Source organism: Hyla sarda, chromosome 3 (genome assembly GCF_029499605.1).
Source record: "Hyla sarda isolate aHylSar1 chromosome 3, aHylSar1.hap1, whole genome shotgun sequence".
NCBI classification, from domain to species: Eukaryota; Metazoa; Chordata; class Amphibia; order Anura; family Hylidae; genus Hyla; species Hyla sarda.
In genome coordinates, this window is record NC_079191.1 from 337,996,456 (window position 1) to 338,012,967 (window position 16,512).

Sequence of the window (16,512 nt, forward strand, 5' to 3'; positions counted from 1 at the left end):
AATCAAACAGGATGTACAGAGGAAAGTGTTTTCTTCCAAAGCTGTTGCATCTTGTCATGTTCTAACCCAGGATTGTATATGGATGACATATTCGGGCAGTTCAGAATTAAATAGCTTTTTAATTAAATGTGGATTTTCACGGTACTGTTAAAGGTGTACTTCTGAGAACTGAACTTATCAGACATCCTAGGGATAGAGAATAAGTGTCTTATCGCAGGGAGGTCTGACCATGGGGCCCCATCTGCTTACCTGTGGATAGGGGATAAGTGTCTGATAAGTTCAGTTTCCTGGAGTACCCTTTTAAAGGGTACTCCGCCTCTAGACCACTATCCCCTATCCTATCCCCAGCGGCGGAGCCCCCGCGATCTCTACTGCAGCACCCCAGACATCTGGTGCACGGAGCAAACTTTGCTCCGTGGCAGATGACTGGCGATGCGGGGCGGAGGCTTGTGATGTCATGGCCATGCCCCTTCAATGCAAGTCTATGGGAGGGGGCGTGGCCCCCTCCCATAGACTTGCATTGAGGAGGCGTGGTCGTGACATCACGAGCGGGACGCGGCTGTGTTGTCAGGAGCCTCCTGCGCGGCACCCAGCGCTCTTAACAAACGCCGGGTGCAACAGGAAGATGGGGGGGGGGGGACCCCCTCGATCAGACATCTTATTCCCTATCCTTTGGCTAGGGGACAAGATGTCTAGGGGCGGAATACACCATGGAGGAGTTCCCTTTATTTTATTTTACTCCTTTCAGCCTTCCCATTGCGATATCTGGGACTGGAGCTTTTATTATGACAACACGTGTTGCAAGTTTATAACTGTTACCGCAATAGCAGTGATGTATTTTTTTTTCTCTGATGCTCTTCATTGGGGGACACCTTACTGATGGGTATATGCTCTTGCCACTAGGAGGCACTGACGCTAGGAAAAAAAAATTCTGCTCCTTCCTGGCAGGATATACCCGCCCACTGGAAGTGAGGTAATCAGTTTTAGCTAGTGTCAGCAGGAGGCAAGACACAGGTCTGAGAGCTCCCCAGACTTGGCCTTTTTTTTTTTTAAATTATTCTCTAGAAAGGGCTGTTTAGTGCGGTTCTTTACTCCATTTTGTTTCCTTTTTCAGGTGGGGATTCAGGAGCATGGCGCTACCTGTTCCCCCATATGCGGCTAAGGGGCACGGGCCATAGAGTACTGTTAACCCCTTCCTGCAAACGGCCAGCCCCTGGGGTTGCACCTAGGGTCCGGGTCCCCCTATCTTCCCTGCTCATCCTGCGGTCTCAGCCTGACGTGATGCAGTTGACTTAAAAGCTGGCTAAAGACATCTTTAGTTCCTGGGACCTTTTCTATCTGTGAGTCAGACTGTGTCTGCATGTTTCCTGCTCCTCATACATTCTTCATCTGAGTCTGCACCTGCAGTCTTGGTGTTTGACACCATTAGGATCTGCAGGTTCCAGGGACTTTCTCCGAAACAGCAGCATCACTCTGTTCCCCTTTCTTAGGTTGCAATGTTGGTTTGCTAGAGGCATACCTCCCTTCCTGCAGGCCCTTTGGATGTCTGCGTTTTCTTTTGTGTCTGCAGTCTTGGTACCCCACTGCTATCGTGAGGTACCCACGTACCCACATACCCACATATGCTAAGGCTGCTCTGTAAGGTAGAGCCCACCTTTCCTTCGGTCTAGTGGGGTGTGCCTCGGGGCTTCCTGTAACTTTCTGCTTTCTTTGGTTCTGCTGCAGAGCTTCTGACCAGGGTGGCCCAGGCACCTACACTGTTGCCTTAGTCATCTTCCGGAATTGCTCTCTATACGTCTTGTCTTTTTGCTCACCTCCAGTGTGCAAGGATTACGATCCCTCTAGGGACAGGAGTTGGCTCCTCAACACAGTGATGGGTTGTCGCTGGGGCCTGGGGGCTATGTCCACCCAATACTTGCTCCGTGGCTGTGGGCCAGCGTTTCCCTGCTCCTACAGTGCTGGCGCACTTTGCCGATCCCCGTTCCACAAGGGGTGAAGGGATCAGGGTGCTTAGTTATGGTCAGTACCTGTGTTTCATTTCGACCACCCTTGTTTTCCCATCCACTAAGGGGTCTATTTGGTTGAGCTTTTTCTGCCGCCAAGATGATGTCGTCTCTCTTTTCCCTCTCTCTTTTCCCTCTCTCTTTGTGTGCTCACTGTCCACCATTGCAGCCTGGCTCTTTTTGGTTCTCTACTGCTGCTCACGCAGCCTTGGCTCTCTCCTCTGTTGGAGGAGTTTGTGATCTTGTATGGCCGACGACAACTGGTCTAGCCAGTCTGCTGTTCTGGTCCTACCATTGCTCTTCTCCTCCATAGGCACAATCTCCCTGTAAGGGTGTTTTCTTCCTTCCATTTTATCTGTGTCAGTTGTACTGCACTGACACCATAGTCTTCTGGAGTTACCTTACTGTGCCCAGAACTGAAAATACCAGCTGGGTTCCCCTTTATTTCCCCCTCCATTCCCGTTCTGGCAGGATGTTTCATCGGAGTGCTCTGCTCCGCTCGGACTACTGCGTCCAAGTCCGGTTGGTCTCCTTGGCATGGACTCTGTCTTAGGGGGCTTTGGCGTGCCTTCTTTTCAGGCGGCTCTTCCGGTCCTTCGGGCCTAGGTGATGGTTGAGGTCTCTGGCACGTGTAGTGATCCGGCCCAGACTCCTCCACAATCCCATTTGGTGGGGCGGTCTTTCTGTACTGCACGTCTTCCCTTATTGTTTCGACATGGAAGTTTGTTGTATGAAGAGTTTTTGCGGACATCTGTTTTGCTTACTCTTCAGGTGTGAGTCTTCCAAGTGTCTCGGGAACCTCAAATTCCTGTCGGCCGCTCTGGAGGTGCTTCTGACATCTCCAGTTTATATGTCGGTCTCTCCGGTATCCGGGATGCCCCCTCTTCATGGCATTCCGCTCTTTCTCTTCAGGGTCCATGTCCTTCACAGTTGGAGGGCATTCCGGTCATTTGGATTACTCCAGTCAAGCTTCTGTCGCCTTCTGAGTGCTTGTGGCGGGACCCTGGGACAGGAGTTTTGGGTCTGCCGCTGCTCAGGTCTTTGTTCTCATGCACCAGACCTCTCTAGAGCAGGTTTCCGTCTTTCTTTTTTTCCTGTGGTTTCTGGTCTCCACCTCCTGTTTTTGTCTTCTGCTCAGGCGTACACTCATCTACCTCCTGTTGTTCCTATCTGCCTTCGGGATGGTTCCGGCCCATCTGGCTTCTTGGTCGACCTTTTCTTGTCTCTCTATATGGCCCTGTTGTCTTGAGTCTCTGCAGAGGATGGTCATTTCCTTCTGCATCCTAATTCATCTCCATGGGTGGGGGATCTTCCGAGAGCTAAATTTTTGGGCCTAGTTTGTCTCTGGCTGGAGGCTCGCCCTCAGACCTTATGGACACATGAGTTTGGTCTTGGGACTGATTCCTTTTCTCTGGTGGTTGTTTTTCCTCACCCAAGGGGACTGCTTTGGTACGTCCCATCAGTAAGGTGTCCCCCAATGAAGAGCGTCCGAGAATAGGAGATTTTTTTTGTACTCGCTGTAAAATCTCTTTCTCGTAGCCTTCATTGGTGGACATTGTACCCACCCATTTCTTCTCTTTTCGTCCGGATACTCCTGTCTGGTTGTTTTTGTGTTTTTTTTTTCTCTCCGAGATTCCTTTCTAGGGTCCTTCGGACATGTTCTTGGTTTGATTCTCCTACTGCTTTGTGACAAAACTGATTACCTCACTTCCAGTGGGCGGGTATATCCTGCCAGGAAGGAGCAGACTTTTTTTTTTTTTACTAATGTCAGTGCCTCCTAGTGGCAAGAGCATATACCCATCAGTAAGGTTTCCCCTAATGAAGGCTACGAGAGAGTGATTTTACGGTGAGTACAAAAAATCACCCTTTTTTTGTTTTTAAATAAATATGGAATCACAAAAAAGGTGAGGGGGGATAGGGAGGGTTCACTGATAAAAACCAGGACAATTCACTGCCAAATAAAAATTCCCACCAAATATTTCTCGTCCACTTTGGACATTCCATTTGGCAGAGTAAGGCTTTATATTTTAGATGTATGAAGAGTAAAAGGGTTTTGCTTCTGTATGACTGCAATCTAGTTAGTTCTGACAGATTAAGTGCAGTTCTAAAAACTATTTATGGATTATTTTTTTCTAATTATGTCTCTGAGTTGAGGTATACCTAAGATGAAAATTACAGTCCTCTCTCATCTTTTTAAGTGGGAGAATTTGCACAATTGGTGGCTGACTAAATACTTTTTCCCCCACTGTATATTAATCTATTTTAGACAAGCTCTGTATGATTTGCCCTTATCAACCAGTCATAGCTCAGCTTTCATTTCTAGAAAAAATTAAATAAATAAATAAAAAGCTGAGTTCTGATTGTTTTCTATGGACATATACCGTTCTGCTAAATCGTTGTGTTTTTTCTTATGTTTTATTTGTGTCATATTGCAATTGTCTTATTTTGTCATGTCTATTGTAGTTTGATGATAGTTCTTTTTTTGTCCTTAGCACCAGTTGGGAGGAACATGTCTTTGAATTGGTCTTGCCAAAAGCCTGCATGGTGGGACATGTTGACTTTAAGTTTTTACTGAACTCCAACATCACTAACATTCCGCAAATCCAAGTGACTCTGCTTAAAAATAAAGCACCTGGATTAGCTAAAGTTAATGGTAAGATAGCAAAAAAGGTAATGTGTCGCACAAATTATTACATATTTACAATATTTTTCTTTTTAACACACAAGACATATATAGTACATTGTAGGAGACATTAAATGGGACTCTGCCCCTAGACATCTTATCCCTATCGAAAGGAAAGATAAGTGTTTAAGGGTGGAGTACCTCTTTAAGGACTAGCATCCTTTTTTCTATATACTATGTTGCCATTCAAGGCACATTGGGTATTTATGCCCTGTTAGTTACCCTCAGTCACCTACAACCATTTCAGTTGGTGAGCTGCACTACCGCAAAGGACATGCCATATCTTTGTGCACTCTATTTAGGACAATTGTGAGATTTTAGTTAACAAAATTTGTCCCCACAAAAGATTCCCTTTAAATTTGTAAAACTCTGCCTCATTGGGGATTTGTTTTTAACACAGGGTTTGTTTCCCATTATAGAGACACCAGTGGATAGACCTATAGCCTTCCCTCTGTCCCCAGCCTTCAATGTTGAAGTGCAAAGAAATGGAAAGCCTACGCTGGTTGATCTAAATGAGGACATGCAGAACATGGACGTGGATGATTCTCAGTGTAAGTCTTTATCGTAGTCTGTAAACCAGAATTTCCTAAATAATTTCCTGACTACCGTAATTCTTAGTTTGACCAAAGAATGTGGATATAACACTCAGTCCACAAATATAAAACTTCATCTTGGCATCTAACATGTTTATATGCATTACAAATTACATATTGTTTTTCCAGTTTTTGGCTACAAATCTTTGGGCTTGGTGCCTTGCGTGGCATGATGTCTGGTCATTGGTCACTAATACACATGTGCATAGAAAACTTTGACTATTTAAAACCTTTTGGCTTTTTCTTTGTTGTTTAGGCTCAAGATTGTGCCCATTTTTAGAAGAGCACAAAGAAGATATTTTATGTGGCCCAGTGTGGCTCGCAAGTGGCCTTGACCTCTCAGGTCATGCAGGCATGTTGACACTGACAAGTCCTAAGCTTGTGAAAGGTAAGTCTAAAATGACCCAGCCCAAGTGCTGACAGAACGATTCCATTTTTGTATTTTTCTGATCTTTTCACTAGGTTTGAGTTTTGCCTAAGTGTATTTTATATGTTGTAGGGATGGCCGGAGGCAAGTATCGTTCGTTTCTAATTCATGTGAAGGCTGTGAATGACCGAGGATCAGAAGACCTTTGTAATGGTGGTACCAGACCAGTTGTAAGGATGCCCTCTCTAAAACCGCAGAGTGTGAAGGGCCACTCTCTTGCTTCATTATTGGCTAAGGTTGTACCAGGCAAGGTATGGAGCCCTAAGAGTTAAAAAAAAAAAAAATTTTTATTCAAAGTTTAAGTATTTGTACATAAATTAACACAACATGTAAATAAACCAAATAGTTGCATATTCCAGAGCCAGTAGAAGTTGACAAAATCAACAGGTGAGGCATTACATAGCTATCATCAATACAGGAATGATTTACACGTGTGTCAGAGAAAGAACTTGCTGATCATACAGCAATAAGATATGAATGTACAACACCTGGTAGTATGGTATAGTATATCTGGCTATATAGGTCTAAACAGTAAGCGGCTCATCAACATGGAATCACGTTAGGGATTTGAAAAATAGGATGGAGAGCCTCAGCAAATAGCATGTGGGCAACATCTGTGGTCAATAAGTAAAGAGAAAGAAAAGGAAATAGAGAGGGAGAGAGTAAAAGTGGAATAATAAAGGAGATAAAAAAAAGGGAGGGGGAGAGAAAAGAGAAATAGGGAAGTAAGTCTAAACAATAGGGAAAAGTGGTAGAAGGTATAGATGTAGGATCTCAAAGGTGGAGATAAATTTTCTTTGCAGCAAGACAAGCTCAAGACCTCCACGGCACCCAGGCATATCCGATAAGCGATAGTAAGAAAAAGTGGTAGTGTAAAGGGCTGCTGTTAATGGAAAGAGTGGGGTGCCCAGATGGCTAGAAAGAATAATCCACAAGGATCTTAATCCGTGAGGTGTAAAATAGTAAAATCTGGAGATGTTGGAAATGCGGTCCAAGGGTACCAAGTCGTAGTATAGCGTGATAATTGGTTGTGGTAGTCGGACGTAAATTCTTCCATTCCATTCTATTCTATAGGTGATTTCCATAATCTCTGTATGGTCATCCTTGTGGCTAGTAGTAGGAAGATGATCAACCGGGAAGTGCCCTTAGAGATGTAAGGAGGAAGGATCAAAGCGCACGGAAGTAATTTGGGCTATGACATCTAGCACTTTTGTCCAAAAGTTAAACCGGGTGGGGGCAGGTTAACCAAATGTGTAGCATGGTACCCTTAGCCGAAGAACAGCGCCAACACTCATCAGAGACTCCCTGATTAAAGGTTGCTTAAATGGAAGGGACCCTATACCATCTCTTCAATATCTTGTAGTTAGTGTCCTGGGGCTTACAGGATATAGAGGACTTGTGGCATTGAACAGCGCTGTTCCAATCATCATCCGGGATCGAGTGACCCAAATCCCTTTCCCAGCGAGCTCTAAAGGGTAGAGGTTGAACAGTTGTCGCCTCTTAAGAGAAGAGCATAGAGGACGCTAACTGTGCGTGACGTAAGGTGGGACTCACGCATAGCTGGAAACCCTTAGAGTTAATTGGTTTTACAGTTGCTTTTTGTTTGTGTTTTTACATTATGGGTAACTAGAAAATGTTCCTCCCTCTTTCTGAAGGACAAAGCTACAACCAAAATTGATACCAGCACTTCATCCCGAAAAGTTGATAACCTCAGAGGTTGCGACCTTCTCCAGGAAGTGTCTGTCACAATACGGCGTTTCAAGAAAACCTGTATCCCAAAAGAAAGGTTTGTTGTATTCAGTTTACATTTTTTTCATTTATAGCTTAAAAAAAAAAATCATAGTTGCATCAGTTTTGTTGAGTTTTTAGTAAACAAACATAGTAAACACAATGCATAGAATGTTTTAAATTCCTGTGTTCAAGCAGAGATCTTGTGCATAGAGTGCTTGTCGGCACATTCTGTTACCTCCCTGCTACCCCTAAGGTTGAGATGATATATGCTAAATTGCGCTCCAGGTTTTTAGGGTATATCCTTTTGTGGGGATAATACAAGAGGCGCCTCCTTGGGTCCTCTTTTTATTTCCTTTCTAATGTGAGATGTTGGACATGATATCAAATGAAGCATGCATGATTTTTGGGTTCAGTTAAGTGTGATATATTTAACCCCTTAACAACCACGGACGTAAATGTACGTCCTGGTGTGGTGGTACTTAGCGCTCCAGGACGTACGTTTACGTCCGGTACATGATCGCGAGCATCGGAGTGATGATCAGGTCATGTGCAGCAGGTCCCGGCTGCATATAGCATAGCAGCCAGGGACCCACCGGTAATGGCCGACATCCGCGATTTCGCAGATGCCTACCATTAACCCATCAGATGCCGTGATCAATACACATCACGGCATCTGCAGCAGCTCGGCTACATTTTATGCTTATCTGATGGCCCGCGGCACGGACGCTGGGATCAGATCAGCTAACATGGTGGACGGAGCTACCTTCACTTGCCTCCGCCGGCTTCTTCTGCTCTGGTCTGAGATCGAGCACACCAGAGCAGAAGATCACCGATAACACTGATCAGTGCTATGCCCTATGTATAGCACTGAACAGTATTAGCAATCAACTGATTGCTATAAATAGTCCCCTATGGGGACATAAAAAGTGTAAAAAAAAATAAAAAATAAATAAATAAAAAAGAAACATATTTCAATAATCCTCTCCCCCAATAAAATTGTAAAATGTCCCTTTTCCCCATTTTACCCACAAAAAGTGTAAAAATAAAAAAATAAACCTATTTGGTATTGCGTGCGCAAATGTCCAAAATATTAAAATATAATGTTAAGGATCCCGTACGGTGAACGTAAAAAAAGTACAAAATTGCAGCTTTTTTTGTCACATTTTATTAAAAAAAATTAAGTTTTATATACACAAATGTGGTATCAATAAAAAGTAAAGATCACGGTGCAAACAATGAGCCCTAATACCGCTGCTTATACGGAAAAATGAAAGTTATAGGTGGTCAAAATAGAGGGACAATAGAGGGACATTACAAAGGACAACTGGTCGCGCAAAAAAACATGCCCTCCTACTAGTCTGTGAATGAAAATATCAGCGTTATGATTTTTAGAAGGCGAGGAGGAAAAAACTAAAATGCAAAAATAAAATTGGCCTGATCCTTAAAGGACATCTGCAGCGGTACAAACACTTATCCCCTATCCTCAAGATAGGAGATAAGTGTTTGATCGCGGGGGGGGTCCGAACGCTGGGGCCCCCGGCGTTCTCCTGTACAGGGCCACGGCTCTCCCGTGCAGGGGGCGTGCCAGCCACAGCATGACGTTGCGGCCAGCACGCCTCCTCCATACATCTCTATGGGAGAGGCGGGGAGGCAGCATTCGTGCCTCCCCGTCTCCCCCATATAACTGTATGGGGACGGGGAGGAGACGGGGCGTCACTGCCGACCTCTAGGTTGACGCTACGTGACCATGGGCGCTAATGCCGGCGCTCCGTTAGGGAGATCGAGGGGGGTCCCAGCGGTCGGACCTCCCACGATCAAACACTTATCCCCCCTGTGGATAGGGGATAAGTGTTATTCCACTGCAGTTGTCCGTTAAGGTCAAAATGGGCTTGGTCCTTAAAGGGGTAGTCCAGTGGTGAAAAACTTATCCCCTATCCTAAGGATAGGGGATAAGTTTGAGATCGTGGGGGGTCCGACCGCTGGGGCCCCCTGCGATCTCTCTGTACGGGGCCCCGGCTCTCGGCCCAGATAGCGGGTGTCGACCCCCGCACGAAGCGGCGGCCGACACGCCCCCTCAATACATCTCTATGGCAGAGCCGGAGATTGCCGAAGGCAGCGCTTCGGCTCTGCCATAGAGTTGTATTGAGGGGGCGTGTCGGCCGCCGCCTCGTGCGGAGGTCGACACGCCCCCTTCCCGCGGGCTTTCGGGGCTCCGTACAGGAGATCGCAGGGAGCCCCAGCAGTCGGACCCCCCGCGATCTGCAACTTATCCCCTATCCTTAGGATAGGGGATAAGTTGCTCACCACTGAGTCACCACTGGACTACTCCTTTAAGGGGTTTACCATACAAGGTATTTTGCACCCAAAAAAGTAGTGGTAGCACTTGATAAACATGTCCATAATGCCATTGAAATGTATTTTCTTTTTTTGATATAGGGTCCAGCGATGTGCCATGCTGCAGTTCCCAGACTTTCATGAAAAGCTTCTAAACACACTCTGTAAAAAGACAACAGATGGTTTAGCTACAGAGCATGCTCAGAGTTTAGTTCTAGATATTCTTTGTTGGCTTGCTGGTGTACATTCTAATGGACCGGGCAGGTATAGTGAAATGTTTTATGTAACATCTTTTTCTTTTCTCCTTTTTTTATATTGTCAACTATATTTTAAGAGATGAAAAGTTGACTGTGCACAATCCAGAAGGAAAATACTTTATTATTTTTATTTCAATTTTTTTTTGACTATTTTGAAGTAAAAAAATAAAAATACATTTTCTTAGTTTCAGTAAAAATGTTGCATACTTTTGTTTTGTACAACCGCTACAATGTGCTGCAATAGCTCTATCTTCTCTATATACTCATACACAGTGTATATGATTCTTGCTATTTGTGGGGATCAGTACCATGGGTATAGCCTGCTGCCTCTAGGAGGTTGCTACTAAACTCCCTTGTGTTTAAAAAGTCTAACTAAAATACTGTGTGTGAACCCAGCCTACCGCAGAGAGAGCAGACACTCCGTCAGAAGTGGACGGACCTAATCTAATCTTGGCAGCTCAATGATAGGGAGTTTATATTGGAGACTATTTAAAAAAGTTACTTGGGAAACAAGTCAACAATGAAAAAAGGTACAAAGGTGTCCATAGCCTTTAAATTTTAGTGTACAAATGTTCGCTTATATACTGCTGGTAACCACTTGAATCTTCATAGTCTATAAACTCATTAGGGTAGATTTATCAAAACCTGTCCAGAGGAATAGTTGCAGAATTGCCCATAGCAAGCAATTAGATCATTTCTTTAATTTTTCAGAGGCCTCCTCAAAAATAAAAGCAGCTATCTGGTTGGTGGCAACTCAGCAACTTTTCCTCTGGACAGGTTTTGATGAATCTTCCCTATTATGTATGTTTCCTGTTGAGATTTTGATCCAACATGAACATTCAGAAAGGCCCAGATGTTCATGTTTCCTTTTTGGGGAGGGGTAAGCTGCAGCCAGACAGCTCATCCGCTTATCTCTCCCAGAATAGTATGCTTAGGTTGGTGTTTCCCAACCAGGGTGCCTCCAGCTGTTGCAAAACTACAACTCCCAGCATGCCCGTACAGCCAACGTCTTTCCGGGCATGCTGGGAGTTGTAGTTGTGCAACAGCTGGAGGCACCATTGGTTGGGAAACACCGACTTAGGTTGTAAAAATCTGATGAGCCTGACTGTTCTCTCCTCTAAAATCATCTGTCGGTAGTGAGTCAGGAGGCTGCCGTACACTTTTTAGATAGAAGTCATCATCTTCAGTCAACTTTAGTGTAAGGAAGACAGGCACCTTAAAACAAGTACAACAATTTAACATTTTCCTGTGGTTTTTAAATTGCCATTAGTAATTAGATATATTGTTTTGGCCCAGTTACAATATTTTCTTTTTTTACTTTACATATAAAATATTCTTTTCTTACATGCCTGTTTTAGGGTGCGTTCACGTGTGTATTTTTGCTGCTGATCCTGCTGCTGGAGATTTTGCTGCCCATTGACTTTAATGGGCAGCCAAATCTGCAGCATATCTGCAGCAAAAACGCACTCTTAAAGGAGAACTACGGGATTGAAAAATGTATCCCCTATCCTAAGGATAGGGGATAAGTTACAGATTGCGGGGGGTCCGACTGCTGGGGCCCCCGGCTCTCTGTTTAGAGAGGGCGTGTTGACCCCCGCACGAAGCAGCGGCCGACACGCCCCCTCCATACACTGGTATGGGAGAGCAGGAAATTGCCGAAGGCAGCGCTTCGGCTCTCCCATAGCAGTAAATGGAGGGTGCGTGTCAGCCGCCGCCTCGTGCGGGGGTCAACACACGCTCTCTATGCAGAGAGCCGCGGCTCCGTACGGGAGATCGTGGGGGGCCCCAGCGGTCGGACCCCCCTCCGCGATCTGAAACTTATCCCCTAAAATTTTCAATCCTGTAGTTCTCCTTTAAAGGGGTTACCTGAAAATCTTACTGCTCTGGCTGTTGAGGCAAAAAAAAAAAAAACGAAAGTTCTTCCTTCTTGCCCTTATTTTCCTGGCGGAGATTCCATTCACATTACTTACTGTGAACATACCCTTAAACTGTGTTTATACTGTTGTACCTAAAGTATAAATTGTTTTTCACTAACCAATTCTTTTTATTTTTTATTTAAGCTTGCGGGAAGGAAAAGAGAGCGTGTTGTCTAAAACAAGAAGATGCCTCTCTGATATTGTGCGCACATGTTTTTTTGAAGCAGGAAGAAGTATTGCTCATAAATGTGCCCGATTCTTAGCACTCTGCATAAGGTGTGTGTATTCAGACATCTGTCTTTTATTTTATTCATGTTCTATAGAATGTTGTCCTCTCACTAGAGGCTCTGTGTGTATGGTTGTGATTGGTTACACTGCTCAAAAAAATAAAGAGAACACTTAAACACCACAATGTAACTCCAAGTCAATCCCACTTCTGTGAAATCACACTGTCCTCTCAGGAAGAAACACTGATTGACAATCAATTTCACATGCTGTTGTGCAAATGGGACAGACAACAGGTGGAAATTATAGGCAATTAGCAAGACACCCCCAATAAAGGAGTGGTTCTGCAGGTGGTTACCACAGACCATTTCTCAGTTCCTATGCTTCCTGGCTGATGTTTTGGTCACTTTTGAATGCTGGCGGTGCTTTCACTCTAGTGGTAGCATGAGACAGACAACAGTCTACAACCCACACAAGTGGCTCAGGTAGTGCAGCTCATCCAGGATGGCACATCAATGCGGGCTGTGGCAAGAAGGTTTGCTGTGTCTGTCATCGTAGTGTCCAGAGCATGGAGGCGCTACCAGGAGACAGGCCAGTACCTCAGGAGACAGGGAGGAGGCCGTAGGAGGCAACAAGCCAGCAGCAGGACCGCTACCTCAGCCTTTTGTGCAAGGAGGAGCACTGCCAGAGCCCTGCAAAATGACCTCCAGCAGGCCACAAATGTGCATGTGTCCACTCAAACGTTCAGAAACAGACTCCATGAGGGTGGTATGAGGGCCCGATGTCCACAGGTGGGGGCTTGTGCTTACAGCCCAACACCGTGCAGGACATTTGGCATGCAGCAGAGAACACCAAGATCGGCAAATTCGCCACTGGCGCCCTGTGCTATTCACAGATGAAAGCAGGTTCACACTGAGCACATGTATACGACGTGTTGAACTTTCTGCAACATCCTCCAGCATGACTGGTTTGGCGGTGGGTCAGTAATGGTGTGGGGTATCATTTCTTTGGGTGGCCGCACAGCCATCTATGTGTTTTGCCAGAGTTAGCCTGACTGCCATTAGGTACCGAGATGAGATCCTCGGACACCTTGTGAGACCTGGTGTCTGGTGCGGTTGGCCCTGGGTTCCTCCTAATGATAGACCATGCTAGACCTCTTGTGACATCATGTCTCGCTCCATCCACCAATGCCACGTTGCACCACAGACTGTCCAGGAGTTGGCAGATGCTTTAGTCCAGGTCTGGGAGGACATCCCTCAGGAGATCATCCGCCACGTCATCAGGAGCATGTCCAGGTGTTGTCGGGAGGACATACGGGCACCTTGAGGCCACACACACTACTGAGCCTCATTTTGACTTGTTTTAAAGGACAACTGCAGCGCTAGCAAATTAGGGCTCAAATGTAATAATAACACAAGTTATATAAGTTTCTAAATGGGATCCATTACCTGGAAGGTCCCGTTTCTCCGCTATGCCGCCACCGGAAGTCATCTCCTGGTCCCCTAACGCGTGTAGCGTCGACCTATTATTCTCTATGGAGCCGCTATCTTGGTCAACGCTACGTCACAAATGCCCATAATGCGCCGGGGGAATGTTTCACTCCCCCTGCAAAGTTTTCCGAAGCTAGAGCGGGGAGGAGCGAGGGCAGAGGCCGAGATCGCACGTCTGCAGGACATAAGCCACGCCCCTTGGGTTCGGAAATCTCACTTCACACCCCCCCACTCTTACACAAGAAGCAGGGGGAGAGCGAGGATGTACACAGCTCCGTACACAGCTCCGTACACAGCTCCGTACACAGCTCCGTGCACAGCTCCGTGCACAGCTCCGTGCACAGCTCCGTGCACAGCTCCGTGCACAGCTCCGTGCACAGCTCCGTGCACAGCTCCGTGCACAGCTCCGTGCACAGCTCCGTGCACAGCTCCGTGCACAGCTCCGTGCACAGCTCCGTGCACAGCTCCGTGCACAGCTCCGTGCACAGCTCCGTGCACAGCTCCGTGCACAGCTCCGTGCACAGCTCCGTGCACAGCTCCGTGCACAGCTCCGTGCACAGCTCCGTGCACAGCTCCGTGCACAGCTCCGTGCACAGCTCCGTGCACAGCTCCGTGCACAGCTCCGTACACAGCTCCGTACACCGCTCCGTACACCGCTCCATCCCCCGCACACAGCTCGGTACACAGCTCCATCCCCCTACATAGCTCTATCCCCTCCCCCTGCTCTGTCTCCCCAGGACCTCATCTACCACGGGGAGGCTGCAAGTTTGCACGGGGAAAACACAGAGCGGGGGAGGGGAGAGAGGACGTCCGTGCACAGCTCCTTCACCTCCATAATGATGTGTGAGGAGGACAGACTGCACTGCACGGGGCTGAGGATTTCTGTGTGTGAAGGAGACACAGACTGCAGAGGAATAAATATCATACTGGGGATGATTTCTATGTGTGTGTGTGGGGGGGGGGGGGGGGGGGGAGGAGAGAGACTCCTGAATGACACATGCTGGGAGTTGTAGTCCCTTTTATGTGTGTGTATGCCAGTGTTTCCCAACCAGGGAATGCTGGGAGTAGTAGTTTTGCAACATCTGGAGGCACCCTGGTTGGGAAACACTGGTGTATGGACTACAACCCCCAGGAGACTACTGAGATACAATATAGGTGTTGGGGAACTACAACTCCCAGGAGACTACAGAGATACAATATAGGTGTTGGTGTACTACAACCCCAGGAAACTACTAAGATACAATATAGGTGTTGGTGAACTACAACCCCAGGAAACTACTAAGATACAATATAGGTGTTGGTGAACTACAACTCCCATGAGACTACTGAGATACAATATAGGTGTTGGTGAACTACAACTCCCAGGAGACTGAGATACAATAGAGGTGTTGATGAACTACAACCCCCATGAGACTACAGAGGCAGCATGCTGGTGTTATACCACAGACTGAAGACTCCTGAATGACATGCTGGGAGTTGTAGTCCCTTTTGTGTGTCTATGCCAGTGTATCCCAACCAGGGCTGAGTTATATTAGTGTGCTGTGTATAAGCCCTGGTTGGGATACACTAGCATACGCACAAGGGACTACAACTCCCAGCATGTGTCATTCAGGAGTCTTCAGTCTGTGGTATAACACCAGCATGCTGCCTCTGTAGTCTCATGGGGGTTGTAGTTCACCAACACCTATATTGTATCTTAGTAGTCTCCTGGGAGTTGTAGTTCACCAACACCTATATTGTATCTTAGTAGTCTCCTGGGAGTTGTAGTTCACCAACACCTCTATTGTATCTTAGTAGTCTCCTGGGAGTTGTAGTTCACCAACACCTCTATTGTATCTTAGTAGTCTCCTGGGGGTTGTAGTTCATCAACACCTATATTGTATGAGTAGTCTCCTGGGAGTTGTAGTTCACCAACACCTATATTGTATCTCTGTAGCCTCCTGGGAGTTGTAGTGCACCAACACCTCTATTGTATCTCAGTAGTCTCCTGGGGGTTGTAGTTCATACACCAGTGTTTCCCAACCAGGGTGCCTACAGATGCTGCAAAACTACTACTCCCAGCATTCCCTGGTTGGGAAACACTGGCATACACACACATAACAGGGACTACAACTCCCAGCATGTGTCATTCAGGAGTCTCTCACCCCCCCCCCCCCCCCCCCCCCCCCCCCCCCCCACACACACACATAGAAATCATCCCCAGTATATTTATTCCTCTGCAGTCTGTGTCTCCTCACACACAGAAATCCTCAGCCCCGTGCAGTGCAGTCTGTCCTCCTCACACATCATTATGGAGGTGAAGGAGCTGTGCACGGACGTCCTCTCTCCCCTCCCCCGCTCTGTGTTTTCCCCGTGCAAACTTGCAGCCTCCCCGTGGTAGATGAGGTCCTGGGGAGACAGAGTAGGGGGAGGGGATGGAGCTGTGTACCGAGCTGTGTGCGGGGGATGGAGCTGTGTACAGAGCTGTATACGTCCCCGCTCTCCCCCTGCTTCTTGTGTAATGTAAGAGCGGGGGGGGTGGGGGGATGAAGTGAGATTTCCGAACCCAACGGGCATGGCTTAATTATGTCCTGCAGACGTGCGATCTCGGCCTCTGCCCTCGGAGAGTAGCAGCTAACAGGAAGCTGGCGCAGGGAGTCATGGGAAATGTAGTCTTTATGACATGGCTGCTTACTGCTACAGGTGGCAATTACAAGAGAATGGCTGGGACAAATTTGACAAATGAGGTATCATTGGAAAGGTCTTTGAAATAGCTATCCGATGAGGTAAACTTTTTTATTTTTTTTTATGTATGAGCGCTGCAGATGTCCTTTAACCCCTTAAGGACGCAGGACGTAAATGTACGTCCTGGTG

The 16,512-nt window shown here is 46.6% G+C and overlaps 1 protein-coding gene across 7 annotated transcripts in view; it reads left to right on the top strand.

The window, feature by feature from the left end:
- The window catches only part of BIRC6 (baculoviral IAP repeat containing 6), a 338,837-nt gene that overhangs the window by 71,002 nt on the left and 251,323 nt on the right, over positions 1-16,512 (top strand). For all 7 annotated transcript variants that reach the window (XM_056567403.1, XM_056567397.1, XM_056567396.1 and 4 more), the window contains exons 13-19: positions 4,496-4,656; positions 5,106-5,237; positions 5,536-5,667; positions 5,779-5,957; positions 7,362-7,492; positions 9,874-10,035; positions 12,089-12,220. In XM_056567403.1, the coding sequence (XP_056423378.1) occupies positions 4,496-4,656; positions 5,106-5,237; positions 5,536-5,667; positions 5,779-5,957; positions 7,362-7,492; positions 9,874-10,035; positions 12,089-12,220 (1,029 nt within the window). The remainder of the gene's footprint in view (positions 1-4,495; positions 4,657-5,105; positions 5,238-5,535; positions 5,668-5,778; positions 5,958-7,361; positions 7,493-9,873; positions 10,036-12,088; positions 12,221-16,512) is intronic.